Raw genomic sequence first — 27,993 nt, forward strand, 5'->3', positions numbered from 1 at the left:
TTGTGTTGTATACCTACAATGTACCAATAAAAGAATTTAATACAAAAAAAAAATTCAGCTCGGAAGAAAAAGACGAGGCCTCAGTTTCCGAGGACGTTTTAAGCGGCGCACCCGCCCCTCCCTTTCCGGTCTGGTCTTCCCGGCGTAGGTGGCTCCAAGTGTGTTGGGCTGGAGAGCGGGAGTGAGAGCTGCAGTTCGGGGCTGTGAGCCTGTGGGGTCTGGAGTGCAGAGGTTCCCTGTGGCCCTCAGGACGTCACCATGGTAGGCACCTTCCCGCTCCCCGACCGCTGGCTGTCCCCGGAGGGTTGCGGTGGGGCAGGAGGGTGGGAGGTGTCGGGAAGCTGGCGAGGGGCGGACGGTAAGCGCGCTCCGGCAGCGCGGGTCCGAGCGGCTGCGGGTCCCGGCCCGGCAGCCGCATCACGGGGCTGTGGTGCAGTCAGCCGCCTCCGCTGGTACGCAGCTCGGCTCCCCCGTCACTGCCTTCTCCGAGAAAGCCCGCGCCTTCGCCTTGTCTCAGCTCCGTGAGGGCTTCGGCAGAAGTTCGGGGCGCTGGTCCCGCAGCCCTGGGCCCCTCTGCGGGTCGGCTCTGTGGGGCGCAGTCGCCTCCGCCTCCCTTCGGTGACCCGTGCCCTCCCCAGTCGCTGCCTCCGCCCCCCCCCCCCGGCCGCCTCCCGTTCCCGCCGAGGCATTGGAGACGTTTCTCCTAGAGTAGACAGAAAAGACTGTCCCTAAAACACATTGAAGTGTAGAGATTAGTAGTGTAAGAAACATGTAGTTTAGAAAATAAAACGTGATACAGCCTTTGAAAGCCTTGAACTTGTAACCTTCAAGAACCTTCCAGGGTTAAGCAGGATCTAAACTTTGTATTTATAATTACTTTTTCTTTACAGTGAGTACTTACGTTTGTATCACAAGACTGTATCTTATTTTTTCTTACTTTTCTTACTGATCGAACTCGGGTCCTTGCGCTTGCGCAGCAGGCGGCGAAACCACTGAGCTAAATCCCTGGCCCTCTTACTGTGTTCTTAAGAATCATTCTTGAATAGGAATACGTTGTATATCCACTAAGGAATAATGAATATATACCACCCAGTTATGTTTTTATTAAAAACATTAAAATAAATTTATAATCTGGTAAAAAGTTAGGATACTCTGGCCAAAAAAGGTTTTGTCCTTTCTCTTTTGATTTTTCCCTTTTTGTTGTATGTATGCCCATCATTTCTGTGTTTCTTGTCTATCTATAGTCCTGATTTAAATTGCATGTATTTGTGTAAATTCAGTTTTGTTTGTCACCTGCTTGTGTGATTTCTAGCCCTTTGTAATCTATCTGGCTTTATAGTAGAAATATGTTGCATAGTGACGTATAAAAATGAGTGACATATGATGAATGTTCACTGGCACATTTCTGGCCCTGGGTTGTTATTTGCTGTTTTGTTTTTGGTATGACAGTGCCAGTAGTTCTGCAACCTCTTTGATTGCATTTCAAAGTGTAGCCTCAGTTAGTTTGGTACCTGTGATCTTGGTGAAATAACTTAACCCTCTGATCTGTGTAACTAAAACCTACATATAGAATTGTGAAAGTTAAATATAAAGTACTCATCCCAGTGTCCAAACACTTGTAAATGTTAGTGTTGTTATTACCGTTATCAGTAGAAGTATATATAGCAGGATACAACTTCTAATTGTTCACTTTTGTTACTTTGTTCATTTATGTTCTCATATTGTGAATCTTTCCTGGAGCTCAGCAAGTTCGTATCATTTTCTGATAGCAATACTTAATTCAGCCACATGAAAAGAATCTTTGGTGCTTTTAAGTTTGGTTTGTGCTTTGTAGCTACTAGGCATTCACGGATGTACACGTACTCCTTTTTTATGTTGGCCTATTATTATAGGATTTTAATATGCTTTTTTCCTCACTAGCTAGATTATAAGCCATTAAAAATGTGCCATTATTAACTCTTTTTTTTTTTTTTTTTTTTGATACCAGGGATCGAACTCGGGCCTTTGCGCTTGCAAGGCAAGCGGCAGAACCACTAAGCCAAATCCCTGGCCCTATTAACTCTTAATTTATCGAGTTTATACATGTGATTAACCATTAATGTCCTTGTACAAATTGCATGACAGGAACTGTTATCTACAGCAAGAAATTTTAAAAACTTTAAAAATTTCAATTGCATTGCCTGCTAGTGAAAAGTTGCTTCTAAAAGTTAGGAAAACTAAAAAAATAAAATTATTCTTGCAACTCTACCTTGTATGCCCTTTTTGAAACAATATTACATGTGATTAAAAACAGCAAAAACAGGTTATCTGTGAAAAATGTATTAATTTTGTCTTAGTGCTGTAAAATATTAGTATAAATTTAGTAGCTTAAAACTGCAGAGGTTCACTTTTTCTAGAGGTCCAAAAGAAGAGGCTTACTGAGATAAAATCAAGGTCTTTCCAGAGCTGTCTTCTCTTAAGGGGCTATAGTGAAGGATCTGTTAACATGATTTTGTTTTTCTCAGTTTCTAGAGGCCATCTCCATTCCTGAGTCTTGGCTCCTTTCAGTAGCATAGTATCTTCACATCATCCTCCAGAGAAGGTCACGTCTCCTCTGATGGTGGTCCTGCTGCCTCCTTGTAAGGACTCTAAGGATCACCCTGGGCCCACATGGGTGATCCAGGGTGATCTCTCCACCTCAAGACCTTTGCTTCAACTTACAAAGTCCTTTTTGCCATGTATGGCAACATACTCACAGATTCTGAGAAATTAGGGCACAGACATCTTTTGGGGATGGGGCAGTGCATTATTTTGCCTAAAACAAAAAGTAAGGCTTCTTCTAACTCTGTTGCCTGATGCCCCGTTTCACTGACAATTAACCATTGTTATCAGATCTTCATACCTATTGAAATAGTTCATATTCATGTAGCAGCATATATATATATGTATCTCCTCTAATCCTTCTTATAAGTAATATAGAAGATACATTCCTGTGTCCCTTCCTGTTTCTGTCCTACCTGGTTTTAAGATACCAGTCCATGTAAGTGTATACAGGTACCTCTTTGCCAGGATGTGAGTGTGTCCCCAGAGGTTCATTTGTTGGGTCCTTAATTGCTCAATGAGGCAGTGTTGGGAAGAGGGGCCTAGAAGAAGGTGTTTGGGTCATGGGGGTTGAGTCCTCGTGTAAATTCATGCCTTTCCCACAGGAATGGATTAGCTGTGAGGATTCAGTACCCTTTTCTCTAGGGCAGTGATGGTGAACCTTTTAGAGGCCAAGTGTCCAAACTGCAATCTAAAACTCACTTAAATTTATTGCATAGTGCCAACACTGTCATTAAACATGAATTCTAGTTTAGAAAAAATAACTATTGTCCCATGCTTGGTTGCTGGGGCAGCTTGATTCACATGCTGACAGAGTGCCGTATGTGCCCACCGTGGTGGCACCATGCCAAGGTTCACTACCGCTGCTCTGAGCCATGCCTTTTAAATGTGTGTCCTCTCTCCCCCCTCTGACTCCTGCTACATTAGGAAGCAGCACAGGGCCCTCACCATGAGGTATCTGACCTTGGACTTCGCAGCCTTCAAAACTGAGCCAAAATTTTATAAATTACCCATTCTCAGGTATTGTTACAGAAATTGAACTGAGACAAAATTTTACTTTTTTAGTTAAGTACTGATGATTAAACCCAGGGCCTTTGCACCAAGCTATACTTCATCTCTTTTTTAACTGTTTAGAATTTTGAGACAGGGTCTCCAGTTGCCTGGGCTGGTCTTGAACTTGGGCCCTTCTGCCTTAGTCTCCTGGAGTGCTAGGATTAAGCATATGGCACCATGCCTGGCAACACTTAACTTTAAAAAAAAAAAAAGTTACTATTCTACTTGCTTTTACTGAAATTTATTTAGCCAGATCTCTCATGAACTTTCATTTCATTTGCTACTCCAGATACTGTAATGCTGCTGCATTACTTTTTTTTTTCAGTACATGTGCAAATATGTCTATAGAATAAATTAATAGAAGTAGGATTCTTTGGTGAAAAGACATGCCAGTTTTACCTTGATGGGATCTGTTGCTTTCTAGAAGACCACCATTTTGTACATCATTGATTTATGAGAGTCCTAACTCACCCACAGCCTCGCTAATGGAATGTTAATTTTATCTTGGTAGTTAAACCTTGCTCTATTTTATTAAAGTTTTACCTTACATTTCTTTTAAATTAAAGCATACATCTTTTCAAACCCTTAAACATTTTTTACTCTTTCTGTGACTTAGATGTATTCTTAGTTTTTAATTGTAGTTTGGTGATCTTACTAACCTTAAAACATTGTTATATTAAGGGAATTAATGTTTGTGTTGCAAATAAGTATTGAAATTTTGACTTGGTCTATGATACGTTCTATGTGGAATTTTATATGTTTATGTAATTACTTTTAAATGTGTAGATTTATTATGTAGACATACCTTTTTCTGATTTAAAACAAAATCTTTGTTTCTAGAATCCACGTGATTTTATTTTGTTGTTTAAATGGATTTATGAACCTAATTGAAATACAGAATGATATGCTACATTTTGTTTGTTTGTTTGTTTTGGTACTGAGGATGGAGCTCAGGACCTTGCACTTGTGAGGCAAGTGGGGCTAAATCCCTGGCTCTGATATACTACATTTTTAAGAGATTCATATGCTTTTTATTTTATTTATATTTTTGAGTCATTGGAGTATTTAATACTGTTCAAAAATCTGAACACACAGATTTACTTCTCCCCCACAAAAAAGCAAAATGAAGTTTCTGTGATCTAAAGGGTGAATTATTATCAGATCCTTATTTCACTACTTAATATCACTTTTAAAGTTTTATTAGTAACATCTGTGCGTTCAGTGCTCTAACCTTAGCTTGAGAAGTAGTCATTCTTCTCTGTGGTAAGATACTTTTGGAGTTATATAAGCAGAATTACTAATAAAATATTCCAGTGTCAAAGAAATTTGGGACTTTTTCTTTTTTAATCCAGTATTAACCTGTATGTGTGGTGGTGTGGTCTTAGTTATCAGAGAGCTGCTTTAAACTGCCATTTTTCTTGTTAGGTAACCTGTGCACCTGCTTATTTTCAGTGCTAGGCCAACATGATAGAAAATTGGTTTCCTGTAGGAGCGGTTAATTTAAGTAGAAATAAGCTCATCTTATCAAGTGAGTTTGAGCTACAGTTTTACTACTTAGCAGAGAAATATTTTGTTGAGAGGGTTTTACTTCCGTTTCTCCCTGTTGAAGCAGTTTTTAAATTTTTCATGTTCTACTGAAAAAATATGAAAATGTTTTGAAGTATAGTAAATCTTAACTGTGTATTTCTGTGTTTTATTGTATATTAATAGCCTGCCTTGGGGCAAGATTTTCATAAATAAATTATAAGGAATCATAAGTGCCAATTGAGTCAGAATATAAGTTCAGTTTCTTTGTAGTTTCTTTGTACTAAGTCTTGAAAGTTCTTCAACTGAAATCTTCGGAAGCTGTGAGGACATTTTCACACTCAAAGCATGTCAAACTTTTTCTAGTGAAAGTTTTTCAGTCTTCAAAGGAATTTTTTGTAGACTTAAATATACTGCTGAAACCTCGTAACTTTGTAACCTCAGTTAAGTCTTAGCATCTTCCCATTTTGATTTTGTGACCTTTTTTCATTGTTTTAAAGCATTTTACTTGTTATGATGTGTAGAATCTAAGATAACTTTTCAAAGAGTGCACCTTTGCTTTTTCTTGATCTTGCATTAGTTATCTACGCATTCCTGTATAACAGGTTCTCCTACAGTTGAGTGCCTTAAAGCAATAGCATTTGTTATCTCAATTTCTGTGAGTCCAAGCCAAGCGAGCCAAACATCACATACCTGTCCTCTCTGTCAAGGTTATCAGTCCAACTGTCACAGTGATTGTAAGTACACATGGGGAGGACCCATTTCCAAGCTCACTCATACGGTTCTTGGTAGGATTTAGCTCTTCCTGCACTGTTGGACTGAGAACCTCAGTTTTTTATTGAGTGTTGACTAGAAGCAGTCTCCCAAATGTTTGTCACATGGGCTTCTCCAGAAGGCAGCTTATTACGTGGCACCTGGTTTGCATCAGAGGAACCAAGTGAGAACAAGAAAGCAAGAGAGATAGAAGTCAGGCCTCTCATAACCTAATTTTGGAATTGATGTTACTGAATGTTGTTCTTTAGAGTGAGTTAGTAGTTCTGTCCCACACTGAAAGAGAGGCGATTATGCAACAGTGTGACCATCCAGTGTTGGGCTTTCTTGGATGCCATCTTACCGGCAGTCTAACTTTTGCCACTTGTTGCAAAAGTTTTAATTTGATTTCTGTTGTCTAGGTAGACTATATTCAAAGAATTTTTTGCCCACATCCTGTCTGTCCCTCCATCACCAACCCTCATGTGTTCAGAAAGACAAAAGAATACATCTGCTGTATTTTTAGGATGGTTTTACTTTATTTGCTTTTGTCTTCAGGCAACTTCAGTTATCCCTTGGGCTTCAAATTTAGACATCGCTTCTCGGGTCAGATTTATCAAGTAGTGAGCATGGTGTTTAGTGAATATTTTTTATAGGAATGCATATATAAATGAGAAATTGATGGCCATTTTAATCCTGCCTAGAGAGCTTTAAAAAGGAAGTGATTTTGAACTGCATCGTATCACACTTGAACTTAGCCAAAAGGCCGAGAAGCGATGAGCTGCATCATATCAAAGGACAACAGAGGGAAAGGATTTTGCAGGCAAAAGTGCCCAAAAATGCAGTCTCAAGAAGTTAGGAGCCGGGTGTGGTGACCCATGCCTGTAATCTCTGCACTCAGGCAGCTGAGGCAGGAGCATAACTTCGAGTTTGAGGCCAGCCTGGGTTACATAGTGAGTTCAAGGCGAGCCTTAACTACATAGTGAGACCATGTCCCAAAAAAGTCAAAATACAAGTTAGGAATGCCATGCTGTGTTCTGAATTTCAGTAAGAGTGAGATGAAGGATCTTTTTTGGAGCAACATGAGAAATAGTGCTAGAAAAGCAAGTTGGAGGTACATTGCTTTTCTATGCTAAAGATTTCAAAGCAATCAGAGCTCTTTAAGCAGACAGAGGGGTTTTACTGGATTAGTGTTATAGGAAGAGCCACTCCGTGATTCTTTGGAAAGAGGACTAGCAGGGAGAACCCAGTGGACACCCTAATCATGAGGACTGAGTTAAGGTAAATGACAGTAATTTTGAAGAGAAGATTCTATAGACAGCTGGCCTTTCTGAGGATTAGGTGTGTTAGAGGCTTCCAGCTATCCCCTAATATATTTTTTTCTATAGTAATGAATTTTCTTTTTCAGAGATTAAATAAACACTGTGACTAAGTTTTGGTGAGTGGGATGTGAGCAAAAGAATCTACAACTCCCCAGATCATGTTCTTAAAGGGAAGGAGTTTGCCTTCTGATGTTTTCTTTTCTGCTTCTCACTGGCTGGACAGTAGACCTGATATTGGGCCATCTTGCAGTAAGCTTCTGTCTTGGAGGCTGTAGCCCAACAAGATAGAAGGAGTATGGATCCAAAGGGCTTTGGTGAACAGAGCCTCTAGCTCCTACTTTTAACTGGAGAGAACTAAACTTTATTTAGGTTAAGTTGTTATTATTTGAAATTTCCATTACAGAGGGCTGTACCTGATTCTTAAATAAAATAAGTGGGATAGGATAGATGAGTGTGAAGAAATTTTTAAAAATGATTGAGATATCTTGTTTGGAAGACTAAATGAATTGTGACCTAGTTAACTGCTTTAAGGCTTGAGTGGGAAAATATTTTGTTCTCATTTGGATATGCTGATTTTGAGATAGCTTCTTTTATTCCTAAATTCCACAGACCTTAAGCCCAGCTCTGACCCTGCTTGATTGACTGGCCACTGTCTTCCGTGTACAATTTCTGTAGTCAGACTCCCAGCAATAACTTAACGTTTCTCTAGCCCCTTAATCTTCTTAACTGTAATTTACATTTCCAGCCGAGAGTCTTTTCTGTACCTACTTGGAAGATGGAACAGTTGAAGAGTTGAATTTATTGACTCTGTCCATGTCTTTATTTTGTTAGTATTTCTGGTTCACTGTATTTCTATTATAGTTCTTGAAATTTATTTCAAAAGAAAATTTTGTGACCAGAGTCATGTACTGTATCTGATAATATATGCCATGTTTTCCTACATTTTAGCCTAAAGCACCAAAGGGAAAAAGCACAGAAAAAAAAATCATCCACCCATATAGTAGAAAAGCTACACAAATTACAAGAGAGGCCCACAAACAAGAAAAGAAGGAAAAGTAAGTATCTTTTTGCCACTTGCATTACGCGTTGATGAAAAGCCCTTATATCCATTTATCCTTCAAACATGTACTTTTAACTTTCTGTCTTCTTCCTTTAGCAAATATTAATTGAGTATGTTCTCTATAATAAGGAAAAACTGAACAAGGTCTCTACTTTTATAGAGCTTACCTAAAACATATAAGTAAAGTTAAAAGCATTTTGATGAGTACAGAGAAGAAAAATTAATAAGGATTATGGGATCGGGAAAGTAGGAGAGGTTCTGTTAGGATAGTCATGGGAGGCTTCTCAAGAAGTTACAGAGAGCTGAGACATGAGAGGGAGGGAGGTATGCTGACACATATTGTGCATTTAAGGGCCTGTTTTCCATAGAAGAGGAAATGTAGAATGAAGAGATATGTTGGGTCTCACATTCAGAGGATAGGCTCAGGATGTCAAAAATTAGGGTACTGTCCGCAGCCTATGGGATTTCAGGCCATGAGAGTGGCTAAGATCACCTAAGGAGTAACACAGGAATGGGAAGGCAGCCAAGGAGTCTAGAAGGTCTCCACCATGCAGAGACTCGAAAGGAGGAGGATCCCACAAGTGAAACTGCTTTCGTTCATGGTGATTACTCGTGATGTTGAGCCTAGAATCCTTGTATGTTGTCAGATACATTCAGAGTTTTATATGCTAATTTATAGAATCAACATTATGGAAGAAAAAAACAGAACAACATACTAATCTCATAGACCTTGCCCTTTGGAAGTTCTGTTATTGGTCAAGGGTTCTATTTTAATAGAAGGGAATTGAAAGGCATCAGTTTTTCTGCTTGGGCAGTGTTCTAAACCAGCAAGGGCTTCCCTTTTTTTTTCATATATTTTTTTAAAAACCACCATCTTAACAAAAGTCATGGTATAAGAACCAAAGTTTTAGTTGTGTCTAACATATTTTATGGCTATGAGACCATAGGTGTAGTCCTACTGTAGCAGACAGTTTTTTGAGTAGCAGCATCTGTGACTATGAATTATACTTAACTTTAAATGGAATCATGGTCACAAATAGCATCTTAAAGTGGTGCTGACTTCCTGCGATAGAGCAGTACTTCTAATAAAACAAACGTGCTGAGTTGCATATTTTCAGAAGACAGTTGGTGACAGCACACCCAGACAGTTGGAACAGCTGTACATCAGATGATACAGAAGGTACCAGTAGGACTTAACTTAAACATCGGATACCTGTGGCTCTTAGAAATAAATAGCAGCCAATAGACATTTTTGATTCGTAAGAAATTGTACTAGTTTGTTAGCTTAGAACAAAAACAGTTTCTGGGAATCCCAGTGGCACTTAACTGGGTACTTTAGGTTCAGGATCTTTTTTTCCTTTTTCTTTTTTTTTGGTACCGGATATCGAACTCGGGTCCTTGCACTTGCAAGGCAGGCAGCAGAACCACTGAGCTAAATCCCCGGCCCTAGGTTCAGGATCTTACCAGGTTACGTTCAAGATATTTTCTGGGACTTCATTCACTGCTGAACTTGATAGACAGGCTTTGCTTTCTCTCTGCTGTTGGCAGACCTCAGGTCTGGATGTTAGACTGTTGGAACAGAGACAGTGGAGTTTTGTCCATTGCTGTGTTCCTGGGGCCTGGTGTAACATCTGGTGAAGGTATCCAGTGATCTTTTGAATTAACAAGTATGCAGAATATCAACAGGAGACATGTTACCTACACTGTTTCTGAGTCTAAAGGAAGTTCTTTTCTTTGTTATAATTTTTTTCAAATTCATGAAAAGTAATCATACTTTTCATTGCTTTGAAGTTTAAAAGATGAAAGTAGTGCATTTTGGTTTTGGTGGCAGCACTGTTTTCCAGAGTATTCATCACTGTTTTTTGCATAAATATTCTGCATATTACAGAACACATTTGTACATTCATAGTCTAATCAAGATTTCATTTGAATTTTCAGAACTAGTTCTGTAAGCTTCCTTCATCATTAAAAAGCTAAAAGTGTTTCTAATGACATTTTGTTCCAGTGATTTGAAAGAAAAACATAGTATTCCATTTTTGTTGTTGTTTTCACAATTACTTTTATAAGTGTAAAAGAATAATGTTTGAATTTAAGTTCTTTGGGCAGTTTTTCCTTTTGTTGTTTTTGACAGATTTCTAAAACTTGCTTTGGAAATTTCCTAACATATATACAAATTTTCTTCCGAGATTGAAGAATGAAAAGGCTTTACGTCTCAACCTTATTGGTAAGTGAGTTTGGTCATTTGAAATTCTGGCTAGAGTATAGTGAATTTTTGCCTTATACCAATTTTTTCTAAATTCTCCTAGTGAAATACTCTTTTTATCAAAGTAGTATTTTTTTTTTTTTGGTACCGGGATCCAACTTGGGACCTTGCGCTTGTGAGGCAGGCGCTGGAACAACTGAGCTAAATCCCCAGTCCTATCAAAGTAGTATTTTTTATCAGACTTGATTAAAACAACAAAATGAACCAAATCAATAAACTTTGAGACTAAATAATGTTAATGATTCCCAGTTGAGTTTTCCAGAAACTAGTTTATACTAATCTATCTGCTTGTCTGCATACATATTTACATCTGTCTGAAGTTTAATTCTAGCTTCCTAACCATTAAGATTATGAAGGATTATATCTGTGTTCATTTTCCATTACTGTAAAAAATACCTGGGATAATCAGTTTATAAAGAGAGGTTTAAGCTCACAGCTTTAGAGGTTTGAGTCAGTGGTTGTCTGTGTTGCCCGTGGCCTGTGGCAAGGCAGCACGTCATGGCAGAGAGTGCTTGCTACAGCAAATCTGCTTGTCTCATAGCAGCCAGGAAGCAGAGAGGCAGGACAAGACCACAGTTCTTATGTTGCCTTTTCAAGGGCCTCCCCCGATTGACCTAAGACCTCCCAGTAGGCCTCATCCCTTCAAAGTTCCATCGCCTCTCAAGTCTTTAATGCACAGGCTTGTGGGCATTGTAGATCCAGGCTATAGGAATGACCTAAGTATTACAGAAAGAATAATTCATGTTTAATAATGTAGATATACTTTAGTCTCAGTGTCACAAGTGTCTTATTTTTTGGTCAAATTTATTGTTAGTAAACTTACTGACAAGGCTGAAATTTAAAAAATAGTGACTATTAGGTCTTATTATTAAATTAATGTAAAAGGTATTTGAAGCTTCATCTCAAATCTTTCATTAGGTACTAATACGGTATTTCTAAGCAGGGTGTGTTCATGCTGGGTAGAGCCATTTTTGATCTATAATATTGAGAAATTTAACTGAATTTATCCCCAGTGGTCAGCGTTGCTCATAAGGATGCATTGTCATTGCTACTAATGAGCTCTCTGCACAATACCTGCTAGCATTTTATGCTTAAATGTTTTTAATTTTATGGCTCTGGACAGATTACTTTGACTCCATACAAAGCTTTATATTTAACATGGAAGTAAATTTTGGTTGTTTGAAGCATATTGATGTTGATATAATGAGTACTTCTTTGCTTAACGGATGACTTATAGTGCTAAAATGTCTTGGTACTTGTTTATAGGTGAAAAACTGCAGTGGTTTCAAAATGAGCTGGATCCCCAAAAAATGAGATATTCAAAGAAAGACGCTTGTGAATTAATTGAAAGGTAAACAGTAGGCATATTATGAGCAAAGAGTCAGAAAAGGGAATTTTTCAACCTAGTTCTTGGGAGATATTTAAAGCTCTGCTCTATATTTGTAGAGGAGCAAATGTGCTTTCTTACCAAAAAGACTTTGGATTCGTATCCTGGCTTGGCCCCTGTAATGGGTTTCCAATCTTTCTGGGCCTGGGGGTGGTACTTAACTCAGTTTTGGGGGATCTGGAAAGGGTTCCGGGAGAAGTGTCATTTACACTAGCACTCACAGCTAAGGCTTAGCAGATCTAGGTAAGGTAATTTGAAGAGTCAGTGGCATGAGAGAACAGTGTCTAAAAGGCTCAGAAAGGTGAGAGCAAAGGTGACACATGTAGTGACCTTCCAAACATATAACATGTCTGAATAGCAAATTCAAGGAGGGAAGTGTGGCAGGTAAAATAAGTGACAGCTGGCTTAGGGAAGATCTTAGGTGTCAGTCTAAGAGTGTGGGTCTTACTCAGGGACATTTGGAGCTGTGAGAGACTTTAGTAGCAGGAACCTAAGATGAGCATATTTAAACTTTAGGAAAGTCACAGTTTTGAGAGTGAGGAAAATGCACTGAGAAGTAGCTACGGTCCTGGCCTGGAAACTGTTACAAGGCTCCTGCAGCGGTCCAGGCAAAAGAAGTTAAGAGCAGTATGAAGAGAAATAAAGATGCCAGAGATACTAGGAAGGTAGAAGTCTCAGTCTTTAGTGAAAACTTAAATGTAGAGTAAAAGGGAGAGAGGAGTCAAGGAGGGGATGACTGTATACCTCACTCGTCAGGTGGATGAATGGTCGTATTTCTTCCTGAGGTAGGCAGCCCAAGAGGTGGAGTAGGTTGGTGAAGCCACCAGGCGACATCTAAATGGAGAAGTCCGGTAGGTGACTGAATGTGAGGGTTCCCAGGTGAGCAAACAGCAGGCCATGTGGGCACCAGGGTTAAGAAAATAGTCAGGTTACCTAGGGAAGGTGGAAAGAGGTCTGAGGACCTTTGGCAGTTAATTTTCAAATGAACTAATAATTTGTAACTCAAATCGCTTTCATACATTTCAGGTATTTAAATCGATTCAGCAGTGAGCTGGAGCAGATTGAGTTACACAACAGCATCAAGGACAGGCAGGGAAGGCGCCACCAAGCCCGGGAGACAGTCATCAAGCAGACAATGGAGCGTGAACGACAGCAATATGAAGGCTACGGCCTTGGTGTGTTCTTTGCTGCTTATTTCTTTCTTAAATACACAGTGGTATCAGCTTTGTAATTCATATCAAAGATTTAATTTTATTCTATTGATTTAGCTTGATTCTCTTCCTTTGGTTTCCTTTCCAACTTGGATTCATTTTTCCCTCTGCATTCCCAACAAAACTATTTTGAGGGAGTTACAGTTTTCTCATGGGATATAATGTTTTACTTTTCAATATGTACCTGATTTGCTTTATTGTGAGGTTATTACTTACCAGTGTTTAACCACATCTCTGTTTCTTTAGAGTAGATATTTTGTCCTTGTCATATTTGTAATTCTTGCTCTACTTCCTCACATTTATAGTCATTCTTGAAAAACTGTAGAAATCAAAATTATTTTCTTGGCATTGTAGCATGTTGAATTCTAAAAATAAGTATGTTATTGGTTTGGCAATATCATCTGAAGAAAATCACTTAATAGGAAAGGATACTAAGACTTAGCCACAAACTGGTAGCTACCCAAACCTACGTGGCCTGCATATAGCATTTGATTAGCTTACTAATTGTCCTTAAAAAGAAAACAGCCTGACAATTTTAACTGAAAACTACAGATTCCTGGTGTCCCTTACAGAACTGGATGATTTGGCAGGATAATCTCCTGTATCCTAAAGTTTGTCATGGTCCTGGCCCCTCCTTCATTCATATACTTTGCCAAGTCCTTGTGGGTATTTGTGTTAATGGAGATTTGCTTGGAAAATATACTAAAGGAAATATTTATTGGCAAACTAATTTTTTTCAAGTTTTGATAAAAGCAGTACACAAGTATAGCATCTAAGGAAATATTCTACGAGTGTACTAGAAATTCCGAAATGGATGGCGGTTGCTTTTCATTCCTAAGAAGTGAGTTTCTTAACTAAAAGCAACAGAGAATGGTGTTAGAACTAGATAGAGCCATACTTTTGTCCCAGCTTCCTGTATAACTGAGGGCAAGTTCTATAACAGGATCGAAGGTCTGTTTTCTTCCATATAAAAATAAAATAGTATACCCACTTTCTAGGTTGTTTGAAAGTGAACGTGAAAGTGCCTGACACAGTATGTAACACAAGAGGGTAGCAAAAAGCTTCGGCCAGTCCTCTGTCCTTTTTCACCCAAGTTGTTGTCACCTTCTAAGAGTATAAATTTATGCTGTGGTCTTCATCTCCTTGTGTTTATTTGGAAACCATTTAATTAGACTTTGTCTCCACCACTCAACCAAAAATACTTGTCACTGATGACCTTTAAGTTGCTAAAACAAGTAGTTGCTCTCTGAGCATGAGCTCTCAGTCACCCCTTTACAGGGTTTGGTGCAGATAACAATTCGTTTTCTCTTTGCAGTATGATTTAGTATGGAAGACCCTGGCCTCTTCTAGCTTTCTTCCTAGTTCACTGGCCATGAATGGCTTTGCAGTTTTATAAGCTGAATCCTTCTCTGCCTTAGTCGCTTTTCTTTTGGCTGAGACACAGTACCTAGCACCCACAATATAAAGGACAGGTTTGTTTTGGCTCTCAGCTTTCAGAGGTTTCAGTCCATAGTATGCTGGCTGCAAGGCAGAAAGAGCCTGTCACAGGGGAAAGCTGCCTACTTCAAGGCAGCTAGGAAGCAAAAAACAATGGGCGGAGCCAGGGAGAGCCTTCCAGGTCCTGCCTCTTCCTCCTAACAGCACTGTCAACTTCATGCCTAATAGACCCCCCCATCCAAACACATGAGATTTTGGGGCTATTTTAGATCTAAACCATAACATAAACTAAATGTTGGCCTACATCCCTATCTTTGAGTTTCTTTTTTTCTATTTACACCCACCCTTAAGTTATTTAATCCCATAGGTTTACCATCTAAATGCTGACAATGACCAAAGTCAAAATTCCAGCCTTGAATTACCAAGCTTGAGTTTCTTAAACTCTGTGTCAAAAAGCAAAATTCTGCTTTTCTCCTAAAACTTGCTCCTCTTATCAGTTAGCAATTTCATTCAGTGGTATCAGCACTTGCACTTTTGCTCAGATCAGAAACCCTAGAGTCACTTTCATAGTCCACATCCAGCCCATCAGCAAAATACGTTTAGAATCTGGTGGCTTTCTCTTCTACCACCCTGTGTCTAGGTCAAGCTACCTTTGTCTCAACTGTACCATTACAGCAGCGCCCAGCCTTTCACCGTTGACTTTCAACATGTAGCAGCTGGATTAATTTTACCAGTAATTAATAGCACATTCAAATAAAATGATTATTTGTGACAGATCTAGTACTACAGCTCATATCAGTGTTCCTCCAGTTCTGCCACAGTGTTTCTTCCAGAATCAAAGAATGTCTGGTGAAAGATTTATGAGCCCTAATTCACAAGTGTATAGAAACATGTGGACAAATTGTCACCAATTCTGTTTGATAAGATTTTAAGAAGACTAAATATGAACAACCTCCCACATGGTGTAACTATTTCTGACTCATTTTATTAGGTTTCCTTTTTAAAATTTTTTTTGTGCTTAATATACACCTTTTTAATATCCAGTCCCTCATACTCCTGTATTTTCTGAAGCCATTGGAAAAGTCAGTATGCAGTTGTATCATCTATTTCTCACATTGACCGGATCTGTGCTTCAACAGTATGATCATGCACATTAGCTTATGATAAACTTTCCAATCATGGTAAGGAATACCTATTTTTAAAAATTTTTTTTCACATTTTGAATAATATACTTTAAAAAATATTAAATCTTTGCTCTCTTCAGATACCCTTTATCATGTCAAGGTTAGGTGTTATTGCTTGAAAAAATTATACTTTTCACCAAGAAAAAATACAAAGCACCCTGATATGTTTTAATAGATTCATTTGTTTTATTTCACAAGTTTTATACTAGAATTTATTTTTAATAGCATTATTAAGTCACCTTACTAAACTCTTTGTACTTGCCAAACTTTTTATGCTAAGTATAACAATGCTTCACAGTTTTCTTTTCCTTTGGATATTCTTGGTGTCAGTTGTTATTTGTTGTTTCTGAGATAATAAATGAAGAAACTATAAAATGATAGAATGTAGAAAAATTGCCAATGGCTATAAATTTTTTTTTTTTCCCCAGAGATTCCAGACATTTTACATGCAAGTAGTCTGAAAACCTTTAGGTGAGTGTCTCAATGTTTCCTGGAAGTTGTAAATGAAATGCAAGAGGCATAGGTTCTTTTTTTTGTAAACATTAGAGATGAAAGAAAATCAGATTTCTTTTATCCTTTTCTCTTTTACTAGACAATGTAAGAATTTCCACAGTTGCATTTATTTGAAACACCTTCTGTTATATACTGAAACAATAAAGATGAAGTGTACCCTTTGTTTTTTCAAAATTGTTTAAAATACTTTAGTATTTAAAGGTGTTGCTATTCCTTCTCAGTTCTTTTTGTTTTTTTAAGAGATAAAATAATAGACATGATGGCTCAGCATCACCTCCTCAGAGCGTTTTGCAGCTCCTTCTTTTGGAAGAGGTGGTTAACAGGAAGTGAGCCAGGGAGAGTTAAGTCTTAAGAACTCCTTGGTCTGGTGGTCTCTGGTTGTGCCCTGTAACCAAGGAGACCACAGTAAGTAGGCTTCTAGTTTTTTAGTTTTCAAACAGATTGTCTGTCTTTAGAGAAGTCTTTTTATTAATCATTTTGGTCTTAACTAGACCATGTTAATGGGTCTGAAACTTTTTCTTAATTGAAATTAAGTCAGTTTAAATCCAGACATAATTAGATGTAAAATGAACTCCTTATTTCTGAAACAAGGAGTGTCTGCCTCTTCCAAAGAATGTCAGAAGAGATAAGTATGGTCTGTTAGTATTGCTGGTTACTTTGGTTCTCAAAAGTCTTCATGTTGCTCCTAAAGTATTGAGCATAAATTGTCATGGTGATAGGGAAAACTTTTAGATAACTTAGTAGATTGACTATTAAGATAGTTGTAGAAGCAAAATAAGTGATGTGTTCCTTTAAGATTTGCTTTTCCCATAATTTGTTTAAGGTGACTTTAAATTGATGGTTACCAGGTAACTTCATTAACCTAACAAAGTTGCAATGGCTGGGTGAATTTACAATGTATATGTGCCTGTCTTGTGTCTGTAACTTATAAATAGGAACTGGAATTGTATTTACACATCAAAGACCACTAGGGATGAGATAATGGCTAAAAAGAATATAAAAAGGAAACACTGAACAAAGAGGCTTGGATACTAACCAGATGGGTTTCTGGTGGTCCTGCCCACTTGCAAGTAGAACTTCTATTATTTTACCTGAATTCTGTGTCTCTGTCTGCTTCTTTCCGAGATTTCTGGAACAACAGAATATATTGAAGTTGAAAAATGGAACATTTTCTGTTATAAGAATAGCAATTATTTGATTACTGCAACTCAACTGTAGTGTATCATTGTGTATAAAAAGAAAGACCATAGCTGTGCCTTTTGGAGATTTGTGAGGATGGGACAGTTCCTACTTCTGAGTGTCTCAAGAAGTACATGTAGCACAGTAGATATACTCAAGTCAAGAAGAGAAAAGGAAGGGAACAGAGTCTTCTTGTCACTTCTGCCCAATATTCCTGTTTGCTTTTGAAGTTTTAAAGTAGTGGAATTCCCTGTGCAGGTATTGCTGTGTAGATTAATGAGAGAAATGCAGTAGGTATAGAAAAAGTAAGCCTGACTTCTTGGGATGTTAGGTTTTTTTCTAGTTCATCTGTATTATTTATTTCTAGTGCATTTAATATCTATTGTAAATGTATAAACTTTCTTTTGCTACTTTCAGTTTTGCATATTGACTGTCTTCTTTTTCACTTCAACTCCTGCCAACACTACACTCTGTCTTTTGTCTAGGGAATGGGATTTGGATCTGAAGAAATTGCCAAACATTAAAATGAGAAAACTTTGTGCGAATGATGCAGTTGCTAAGAAGCGCAAGAAGAAAACTCAGAATTTAACTATAGACAAAGATTTAGGGCAATTGGAACTAAAAGGCAAATCAAGTGACTCGGATGAAGAAATGACTTCTGTGGCCTAATTGTCCTTACTTGAGTTGAAAATAAGTAATATGAGAACTTTAAGTCACACTCATTACTCATGAGAAATAATTATCTAGTATTTGCTGTTTAACTCATTCTCTCATAATGTGAATCACATTTGCAATTTCAAATATGGTGTTGTAATTTTTATTTAAAAATGAAAGTAGTGTTTCATTTATATTGTTGCTAAAGTAGAAAATATATTCTGTTTTTCATTACTATAACAAAATACCAGAGGCTGGATAACATAAAGAAAAGAAGTTTATTTAGCTCATGGTTTTGGAGGCTGAATGTCTAGACAGCACAGTGCTGGCTCTGGTGAGGCCTCCTCTTGCTGCTACACGTCATGGTGCGTGGTTATCGCAGTGGTGGGAGGGCACAAGAGAGGGAAAGATCACATGGCAAGACAGGAAGCCAGAAAATGAAAGGGTCCCATAATGACATCCCACCAGGCCCTGTCTCTTAAAGGCCCAAGAGAATTAAATGATTTCAGGCGAGCTCCATTTGATTATTATATTATTTTCTGCTTTCTCATTGTGAAAAGTGATAGGCTTTATTCAGACCCAAAGGTTAGAGAACTAATGATTATAATTGTTACTGCTGAGATACATGACTTAAATTAATAAACATATTTCAAGTACCATGACAAGCATGAATATTCTAGAATTTTGCTCTTCAAATAATCTACTAAATGCTAATATATGTTAGTCTGTCTTTTAAAGGATGCAAGTAAAAGTTTTCAAGAAAAGGAAAAAATGCTGTGTGAGATTAACTAGGTATCAACTAAATTGTTAACAACTTATACAAAGTGTTACAACTTTTATACTTCTGCAAATTAAAAATAAAGTTTATTTCTATGACTTCTTAAAGTTCCAATTATTTAATTTTCAATAACTATGCTTCAATAATATTTGTTAAAATGTGATTTATTAAACTCCCATATTTTTAATTATTGGAAAATTTCCTCTCTGTGTGTATGTTCATGTAGTGTCTCAAAATATCTGTGAAAATTTAAGCATAGTTCTCCAGTAAAGACAGAATTACTTTATCTGGTCTGATATTTAAACACCTAAACTGTAGTTGAATAACTTGTCAAAATAGCAAACTACCATCTCCCTCAAATATTTGTTTGTTTTCCCTAAGGTGAGTGCAAGAAATGTAACTAACAAGCTGTACTGCTAGGAATTGGACCAGATAAGTATTTGCTAAATGAATTAATTTACCAGGTATTTCGGACCATAATAATATCATTCTTGGCAGGGCCAGAATAGCCTAAGAGACAACTTGTCCTTAGAGTGATGTTTTTAATCCTTGCCTGTAGAATATGTTCTTTCTGTATGACTTGTACTGTCTTCATCTAGACTCTTTTTAGGTCAGTCACATACCTGTTTTACAGGCCATGGCCATGAAACCAAGTAAAGGTAACTTGCTTTGTGTGTGTGTCTGTGTGTGTCATCAGCCTTTAAAAATGTAAAAGGCATTCTTAGTTACAAAGCAGGCTATAGCCTGGACTGATTTGCCTGTTGTGTGCTGACCCCTTGTTTAAACCAGTGAACTTGACCTCCATGGATGTGGGTTAATAATACATTTCTAGGGCAGGGATTTAGCTCTGGTTTCGCCACCTGCTGCACAAGCGCAGGGACCCGACTTGAATCTCCGGTACCAAAAAAACAAACAATAATACATTTCTAAATTCAGACCAGCTAAATGACAGTTGTATTCTCTGCTTGGAATATCCAGGTTACTTGCTTAACTGACATAAGTTTCCCTTTTGGATTGTGTTCACCTCAAATAGGTTTTTCTATTCTTCTTTTTCTTTTTTTTTTTTTATTGATCTATGTTTGCAATGTATGATAATTACATTCTTTTGGGGAATTTATATATATAAATATGATTTTGATCATTTTTGATCCCCTTTCTTCCCTCCCCTCCCCTTTCCCACCTTCCTTTGATACTCTTCCCTATCCCTGAAAAAAAATCTACCTCCCTATTTTCCTACCAGCTCTCCTTTATTTTACTCTTCAGTTTATTTATATTTTGGGCTTCTCATATAAACTATGTCTGATTTACTTAGCATTATGATGTCAAGATCCATTTTCCGGGCTGAGGATTGAGCTCCGTGCACCATGCCTGCCTCACAAGCACAAGGTCCTAAGTTTGATCCCTGGTCCCCAAAAAAGATCAATTTTCCTACATACAACTCAAAAAAATCACCCTTCTTTATGACTGAATAGTACTCCATTTTTTATATATACTGCATTTTCTTTATCCATTTGTCTGTTGCTGCACATCAAGTCTATTTCCATAGTTTAGGTATTGTAAATTGCACTGTTATAAACATTACTGTCTGTATATCACTGTAGTATGTCTTTTTAACTATTTTGGAAAAATACCCAGGAGTATATAGCTGGGTCAAATGGAATTTCTAGTTTTATTTTTTTGAGGAATCTCCACACTGATTTCCATGGTGGTTGTAGTAGTTTACATTCCCACCAGCAATGTACTATAGAACAGTTCCTTTTCTTCTACATCCTCACCAGCATTTGTTGTTTTTTTGAGTTTTTGATAGTTCTGGAGTGAGATGGAATCTCAGAGTTGTTCTGATGTGCATTTTCCTAATGGTTAAAGATGCCGAACCTTTTATCATGTACTAAATGTACATTTGTACTCCTTTTGAGAAGTGTCTATTTTTTTCATTTGTGTTTTTTGATTGAGTTTTTTGTTTGGGGGGAGTCTCTTGTTTTAAATTCTTTATATATCTTAGATATTAATACTCTATTTGAAGAGCTGTTAACAAAATATTTTTCCCATTCTATAGGTTATGTCTTCGCTATGTTGATTGTTTCCCTTTTTATATAGAAGCTTTGTAATTTAATCCCATTGATGTTTCTATTATTTCTTGTGCTATTGGAGTTCTGTCCAGGAAGACCCTGCCTATGTCTTATGACTATATTTTCAAGTGTTTTCCTTATCTTCCAGCATTTCAGTGTTTCTGTTTTAATACCTAGGTCTTTGATCCATTTTGATTTTAGTATAGAGGGGAAGATTCGGATCTGTTTTCATCCTGAATGTGTGTAACCAGGTTTTGCAGCACCATTTGTTAAAGAGACCATCTTTTTCTCCCCTTTCTTTCTGTTCTTGTGTATTTCAAGAGCAGGAGATTGGGTAGACACCCTGTTTGCTGTACGCCAGCTTCAAAACATTTCTCCCTTATTTCTTGGAAATTCTCATTATCCATCTATTTTCTGTCTTCAGGTGATTGCTTGTCCCAAGAAGACTCAGAGTTTATAGTGGCCCCCTTGTATATGTCCTCATACCTTTGCCCCTGATTCTGCATAAATCAGAACAAGTAACGTTCAGTGTTTGTTTTTCAAAACCTATAAAGCAAGTATCAGTTATCTGTCTCTTTCTGTTCTCAGGCAACAGAACATTGCTGAAGGTCAAAAGACTGCTTTCGCATGCATCCTTCTGTCCCAGCTGGATTCTCAATACTGCTGAGTGGTCTTACTGTTTCTTTGTTAGATTCTCTAAGTCTGAGATAACTACTTGACTACTTTTTGTTTTTTCTAACTGCCCTTGAATTCTAGACTCAACAGTCAACTCTTGGCTTTTTATATATCTTTGATAAAAATAAAAACTATTGTTCTCTTCTCTCAATGTAATGAATATAGTATCTTTTCTCCTTTCAAGGACAAACATTCCTACTTGAGTCCTGGATCCCACTTTCTGTTGTCTTCTCTGAATCCTTGATTTTTCACCTAAATTTTTCATGTAATTTCTCCAGCCAGAAATCTTCCTGTAAATCTTCCTTGACTCTTCCCTTTCTTCTGTGCCCTCCTCCACTGTAATTTAATAAGCAAGTGTTACTGGTTCTGTGGAGGTCAAGTCAGTTCATGTTAAGCTATCTCTACTTTTCACCCTTACCTTGAGGAGCCACCACGTCTTGCCTGTCCTACATGCAGTAGCTTTCTAACTGGTCTTCCTGCCACTATTCTTCCCTTTCCCTGTACCCTGATGATTATATACCACTTAGACGAAGCTTTGTTATAGCTCACCTCAACCTTGGAATAATGCCCTGTGATCTTTCTGAGACAAGGGAATAGTTTGCCATTACCTTCCAGGTTATGTTCAAGTATGACTTTTCATCTCAAGTTCTTTCAGGCTACAGCTACAGGTAGGCACTTACTGCTTGGAGTCAGTGTCTCAGCAACAGGTGCCTTCCTCTTAGGTTGCATTATCATGTCATCTGGCTGCTTTCTGTTTTGTCTTCTTGGGGCAGACATATGGAAGGAAAGATGGCACCTTTGTCTGTCCAGCTTTCGCAGACAGGGTAAGTAAACTGTTTCTAATAAGGGCTTATTTTCTTTACTGCCCAAATCTGTCACCCTTGCTTAACGTTTCCCACTCCTGACTTGGGCGCTTCCTGTTCCTTCTGCCTGTTCTGAGTTTGGCATGGCTGACAGTGACAGTTCTCTCCCTCTTCAGGTCTGAGCCTGAAAGTTATCCCCACCAGTCATGTCCAACCTGTGGCCCACTTTTTATTCTCTCCTTTTTTTAAAATGTTAGAATAAAGAATAAAAGAGGTCTGGCTACTTACATATTTTATACGTGACCCAAGACAATTCCTTTACACTCAGAAAGCAGGGGTGGCAGAGAAAAAGGCAGGCAGCAGGTTGGGCCTGGCTGGAGGCCTCTGCTCTCACCCTCACTCCTGGGAAGTCTCGTTGGCTATGTCGCTCAGCTTAGGATTCTTAGCTGAAATATAGTGAGGAGGAGTTATTCTGTGATTTGGGGTAGGAAATTTGGAGGAAGGCTGTGAGTAGATTCCCAACTCTGGCAAATTCTGAGCTTTTAGAATGAGCAGTGTAGTAGAAAGGCTTCTAGGTACTCCGTTTGCCCTGATTTCAGGTTTAGAAGTCGGAGCTCTGGAAAGGAACATTTTCTTTGCTATTTCTAAACTTCCTACATGACCATGAGCTTCCCATATCTTAATGTTTTGTCCATGAAATTACCTGAATCCATGCATTTATTATCTCTGAGTAGAAAAATTGTTATATTCTTTCATCTCTTGAGTAGAATAATTCTATTATACTTTTTAAAAAAATCTTATTCATGGAAAATCCTGTAGATTACATTATGATGTTACTTAAACTTTTTTAAAGTATTGAAAGTCTGTACATTATTTCCATTGGTTAATGAATCTGTCCTTTTCCATAATGTCCATGGCTAGTCAGCATGTTTGCCTTAAAAGTTTATAAATATGTTCAGACCCGGCTTAGAAACTCAGAACATTGTAATCCAGGACTTTAAAGTGCAGATACAAATATGTAGAAATCCCAGTAGGTTAAGCAAAAAGTATAGAAACTACAGCCACGATTTGGATCACTTGTTTAATATACAAAGTCTTTCACAGATAATTATTTTCTTTTCCTTAGTTTGTCTTAGCACACATTATTCACAAACAGTAAATTGTTAATGAAAGAGAATTAGGTAAAACTAAAAAAAGTACAAATGCCAATCTCAAAAATTGCACACAATTAAAATAATTTTTTCTTCATTTCAATGCAATATCCAATTTCAAAATGGGCTTGTTCAGACATGGAGGAAACACTGCAGCCCAAAATAACAGTACTTCCTTTCATCTGTATTGATATGTAAAATAGCACCATTGGGCTGATTTAAGTAAAGAAAAAAGGTTTTCATCTTAAGGTATGATTTTTACAGAATTATTATGTAAAAACTGCAATAATAATGATACTGCCTAAAGATCTCTACTTTGTTCCAAAATATTCATTGGCAAGGCAAAGAAAGGTAAATTGTATCTGACAGATGGAATGACCTTCCCACCTCACCCCCATTATAATTTTTCTTAATGATGTCCTTAGGCTGATAAACTAATTTTCCAGCCAAAGAAATAGATGTTTTAAGGGTACTGAGGCCTTTGTGCAAAACAAGAAACAGTGTAACTGAGACCATCTCTGGGATTATTGTCACATGTAACAGCAGCTCTGAATGAGATTTAGTGCTGGGGCATTGTGAGAAAGACTCCAAATTCTGCATTGCCGTATCCCAGGTTGGGATCACTTAAAATTTTTCCCATTTTTATTTTGTTTTCATATAAAAGCATAAGCTTTGCATTTCCATCTTCACTTTAAAAAATGTGAAATTTCATTCCCTTGTAATGTAATCTTTAACCTTCTGCAACTAAAGTGACAGCTCTTTAGTTAAAAAAACTGATAGCATCAGTGCCTATGGTTTATGGTATGAATAGCACATTTTCTTGTTACATTTTCTTGTTATTTTGAACAGCCAAGATTTTTAAGTGCATTCCTCAATTTCAGTCCTTTGTTTCAATTCCATTTTATTTCTTACAGGAGCAGGTAAGCATACTTCAAAATAATGTCCTATAGAGCAGTTTTTCTGAGAGGTAAATCAGTCCACCAAAAAGCACTGCCGTGAAGGCAAATATTTTTATTCTTTGAAAGGACAAATGTATCATTGCTACTCGAAATTTAAAAAAATAATTAACATTAGATTTTAAATGAATATGGTCATTTCACATTGTTTAAATCATAAACATTCATTGCAGGAAAGCTTTATAATGAAAATTTTACTGCAATAGATTTTTTAAAAATGAAATTCAGTTTAGGGTTTTGAAAGGTCAGAAGAATAGAATTAAATGTTGACTTTTAATCCTGTTCAGGAGCTATATTCTCATTTCAATAAAGTCAAAGCCTATAAAGGTAATTTTGTGAGAATTTTGGTAGTTTAAGAACACCATTATCTTTTATTATTAACATAGCAAAGCTTATCTTTGCTTTTCATTTTAGAAATGTTTTCTTAGGTTTAAGTATACCCTTTGATAAATAAGGTTTCCTTTTAGCCAATCATCTCCCACTGTGAAATGAGCTATGCACTCAGCTATCTTACTTTTAAAACAGTATTTTCCGTGGTAATTAAGGTTAAATAATCCTTTGTCTTCCAAAGCAGACAAAAAGAGTAATCGATATTTCTTTGTTTGCTGGTAGCTACTTTTTCCTCAGGAATATTCATAGACAATATGTTGCCATTGCTAAACCACAGGAAAAATGGCTTAGAAAAAGTAAACTAGAAAGATGAAGGACTGTTAATCCCTTAAGTGTGGTACCATGGTTAAATCAGCCAGAGCTTTGTTATTCAAACTCGTATTTATTTTAAATCTTTAAAAGGGAAATCTGAGAAGTTAATACAAATTTTGAAGTTCTTTTATTCTTTTTAAATGACTTTAAAGTCTTTAATTGTGTTGCATTTTTGGTCCAGTTTAGTTTTGTTTTCCTGTGCCTTTACTCTGTGCCCCTACAACAATTTTTAAGAAAGATGAATTTTAGGGGCCGGGGATTTAGCTTAGTGGTTCCACCACCTGCCTCGCAAGTGCGAGGACCAGAGTTCGATCCCCCAGAACCATAAAAAAAAAAAAAGAAAGATGAATTTTAAACCTTTGTTTCTCAATTAAACAACTTAAAATTTTTTCTTGCATATATGCCTGAGTACATCACACACACACACACACACACACACACACACACACACGTACTTGACATTGTTTACCTTTGCTTTATTTCTAGGAATGGGACTATTTGGACCCATTGTTAACCACCACTAATATCCACACTGTCTTTCTCATTAAAATGTTACTTTTTTCCCTTTGATAATCTGTGAAGAACAAACACATTGAAAATTACAAAGTGCACTAATGTGATACCCAAATTTGTGCAGTGTGATAAACCATGCTTTGGTTCTTATGGCCATCCTTGCCTTTTTCACCATAATAAATATGACAGTTAACAAAAATCACCTTTTAAAAAATGTAGAACACCTTTCTTTCAGCAGGCCCCTGCCAAATTATCTACGTACTATGCCACTGTACTATCTACAATTGTGAATGTAGTTCACTGCAGTGTCATTCACACTCGAGTTTTATATGAATATGTAAAGAATGCAATAATGTCAACCCTAAATAACTCAATTTGTTACTTGTAGACTCTTGAATATTTTTGCTTCTTAACTGAGCAAGGTAAATACTGTCAGTTTTTAAAAATAGGATCTGCATTCTTCGTTGTAATTACTCGACTGTCATGGATTAAAAAAGCTTTACAGTTTTGTTGTAATAACAAAAATATTTAATTTTACTTCCCTATCATAAATGCTTCATAGTAGCAAACAACTTGCTACAGGCAGATTTCTTTCTATATTTTTGTGGGGTTTTTCCCCTTTAGAGAAATGGTAACTTCATCTCATTCTTCAATCCAGGATACTTAATTTGATTACTTTAGTGCTTTTTAAAATCATGCCCTTTAAATGAAAGTTTGACATAAAGAAATGAATTAAGCGGCTGCTTTAGAATATTCAGAGTTAAATGAAGCAGAGGCTTACTCTCACATTTTACAGTTATACTGTCTAATAGAATTAATTCAGGTTGAGGTGTGTTAGGAAGTACACACTGGATTTTGAAGTCTTGGTTCAAAAACAATTTCTATAATTTTTTACATTGGTGGCATGTTGAAATAACTTGATTTATAGTGTTTAAATGATCAAAAATAGTATTTACCTATTTTTATGTTTTCTGACAGGGTTACTTGGAAATTTTAAATTTATATTTGTGGCCCACATTCGTAGCCAGTGTCCTGTTTCTGTTGGCAAACATTGGGTTAGAGGAACCAGATAAAATATAGGACCTGATAATTGATGTAAATTTCTGTGAGTACTTAACAGAGCTAATTAAACCCAAACATTCTCTAAAAGTCTTTTGTTCATGATTTAAATGTAATTCCAGGTATTACTATCTTTACATGTGTGTTGCATCCATTTTTAAAACATGCATCTGTCAAAATAACCAGACTCCACTATAGCCATAAAAATCTGTATATCAAAATACGCATCCTCCAACTTTGCTTCCACTATGACTTAAGGATAATGCAGACAATTTCAGGCTTAAAACCAAATATGTTTGTTATTTCCACATGAAATAGGCAACTTTACAAGGCCCTAAGAAGAAATACACATTGCAATTCAAGTCTGTATTCTTGAACTTTTCCCCTGCTGCTGTAAAGAAAATCATGTGTCCATTTAATCTTTTATCATTGCCTAAAAGCATTCCCTGTACCAGTGGTTCTTTATTGTCTTAGAAATCATTCTCAAGCAAGCTTCACGTTTCCATATCGTCCTTTAGGCTCCTTCATGAGTCATTTGATTTTCTTTTCCTCCTTTCATTTTTGAGCAAAGTATGGAAAAATAAGTCAGTAAGGGAAGCAGGAGATAAAAGGAGTGAATAATGCAGGATCACATCTGTCATTTGTAGTGGCTGAAGGCTACAAAGATGTTCTTGGGTGAAGAAACTCCCAACTAGTCCCATCAAACTGGTATAACTTCTGGAGGAGCAACCTCTGCAGTTGGTAGTGAATTTGTACCTGTTTGTGATACAGGCACGACCACTGCATCTTTGATGTCTGTGTTTACATTACATGAGAAGTTCTTCTCCAGTTTATTGGCAGTATCTGGACAATTCTGCACGAAGATCACACGGTTGTAGGCCTTCAGCCTGCGCCACAACTGAACGTAGACTTTACACTGTACGTACATGAAGACAAGACCTCCTGTGAAGCCAATGGCCACCACAACCAGTTTTGTCCAAAATGGCCATTCAAGGACACCTTTAAAATAAAAAAGAATGTTATCACCAAGTTGTCGTTAATGGATTTGGTAGTTTTCTTAAGGTCCCTTCAAAAGAACATACCTGCCAGCTAAATTATATTAATAAAATATATATTGTTAACAACTAGTAAGATTTATAACTAATCCTAATTCCTTTAAAATATTCTAAA

The 27,993-nt window shown here is 37.1% G+C and overlaps 2 protein-coding genes across 23 annotated transcripts in view; one reads left to right on the forward strand and one right to left on the reverse strand.

Annotated features, from left to right (window-relative positions):
* Positions 1-100: 100 nt before the first annotated feature.
* Tma16 (translation machinery associated 16 homolog) lies at positions 101-18,993 on the forward strand. Of its 2 annotated transcripts, XM_004848235.4 has the most exons (7): positions 101-261; positions 8,178-8,284; positions 10,476-10,513; positions 11,819-11,903; positions 12,966-13,114; positions 16,200-16,242; positions 17,949-18,993. In XM_004848235.4, the coding sequence occupies exons 1-7, from the start codon at positions 259-261 to the stop codon at positions 18,130-18,132; spliced, it is 609 nt and encodes a 202-aa protein (XP_004848292.1). In that variant the 5' UTR covers positions 101-258; the 3' UTR covers positions 18,133-18,993. The 2 variants fall into 2 exon arrangements, with proteins under 2 accessions (XP_004848292.1, XP_021116873.1); XM_021261214.2 differs by lacking the exons at positions 16,200-16,242; positions 17,949-18,993 and adding an exon at positions 15,632-15,768.
* The window catches only part of Marchf1 (membrane associated ring-CH-type finger 1), a 1,027,787-nt gene continuing 1,012,977 nt past the window's right edge, over positions 13,184-27,993 (reverse strand). For all 21 annotated transcript variants that reach the window (XM_087216905.1, XM_087216904.1, XM_087216913.1 and 18 more), the window contains one exon: positions 13,184-27,822. In XM_087216905.1, the coding sequence (XP_087073031.1) occupies positions 27,524-27,822 (299 nt within the window). In that variant the 3' untranslated portion in view covers positions 13,184-27,523. The remainder of the gene's footprint in view (positions 27,823-27,993) is intronic.

This window comes from Heterocephalus glaber, unplaced genomic scaffold (assembly GCF_053883595.1).
Source record: "Heterocephalus glaber isolate CG9 unplaced genomic scaffold, H.glaber_assembly_v1.0 deba00001460, whole genome shotgun sequence".
Lineage (NCBI taxonomy): Eukaryota > Metazoa > Chordata > Mammalia > Rodentia > Bathyergidae > Heterocephalus > Heterocephalus glaber.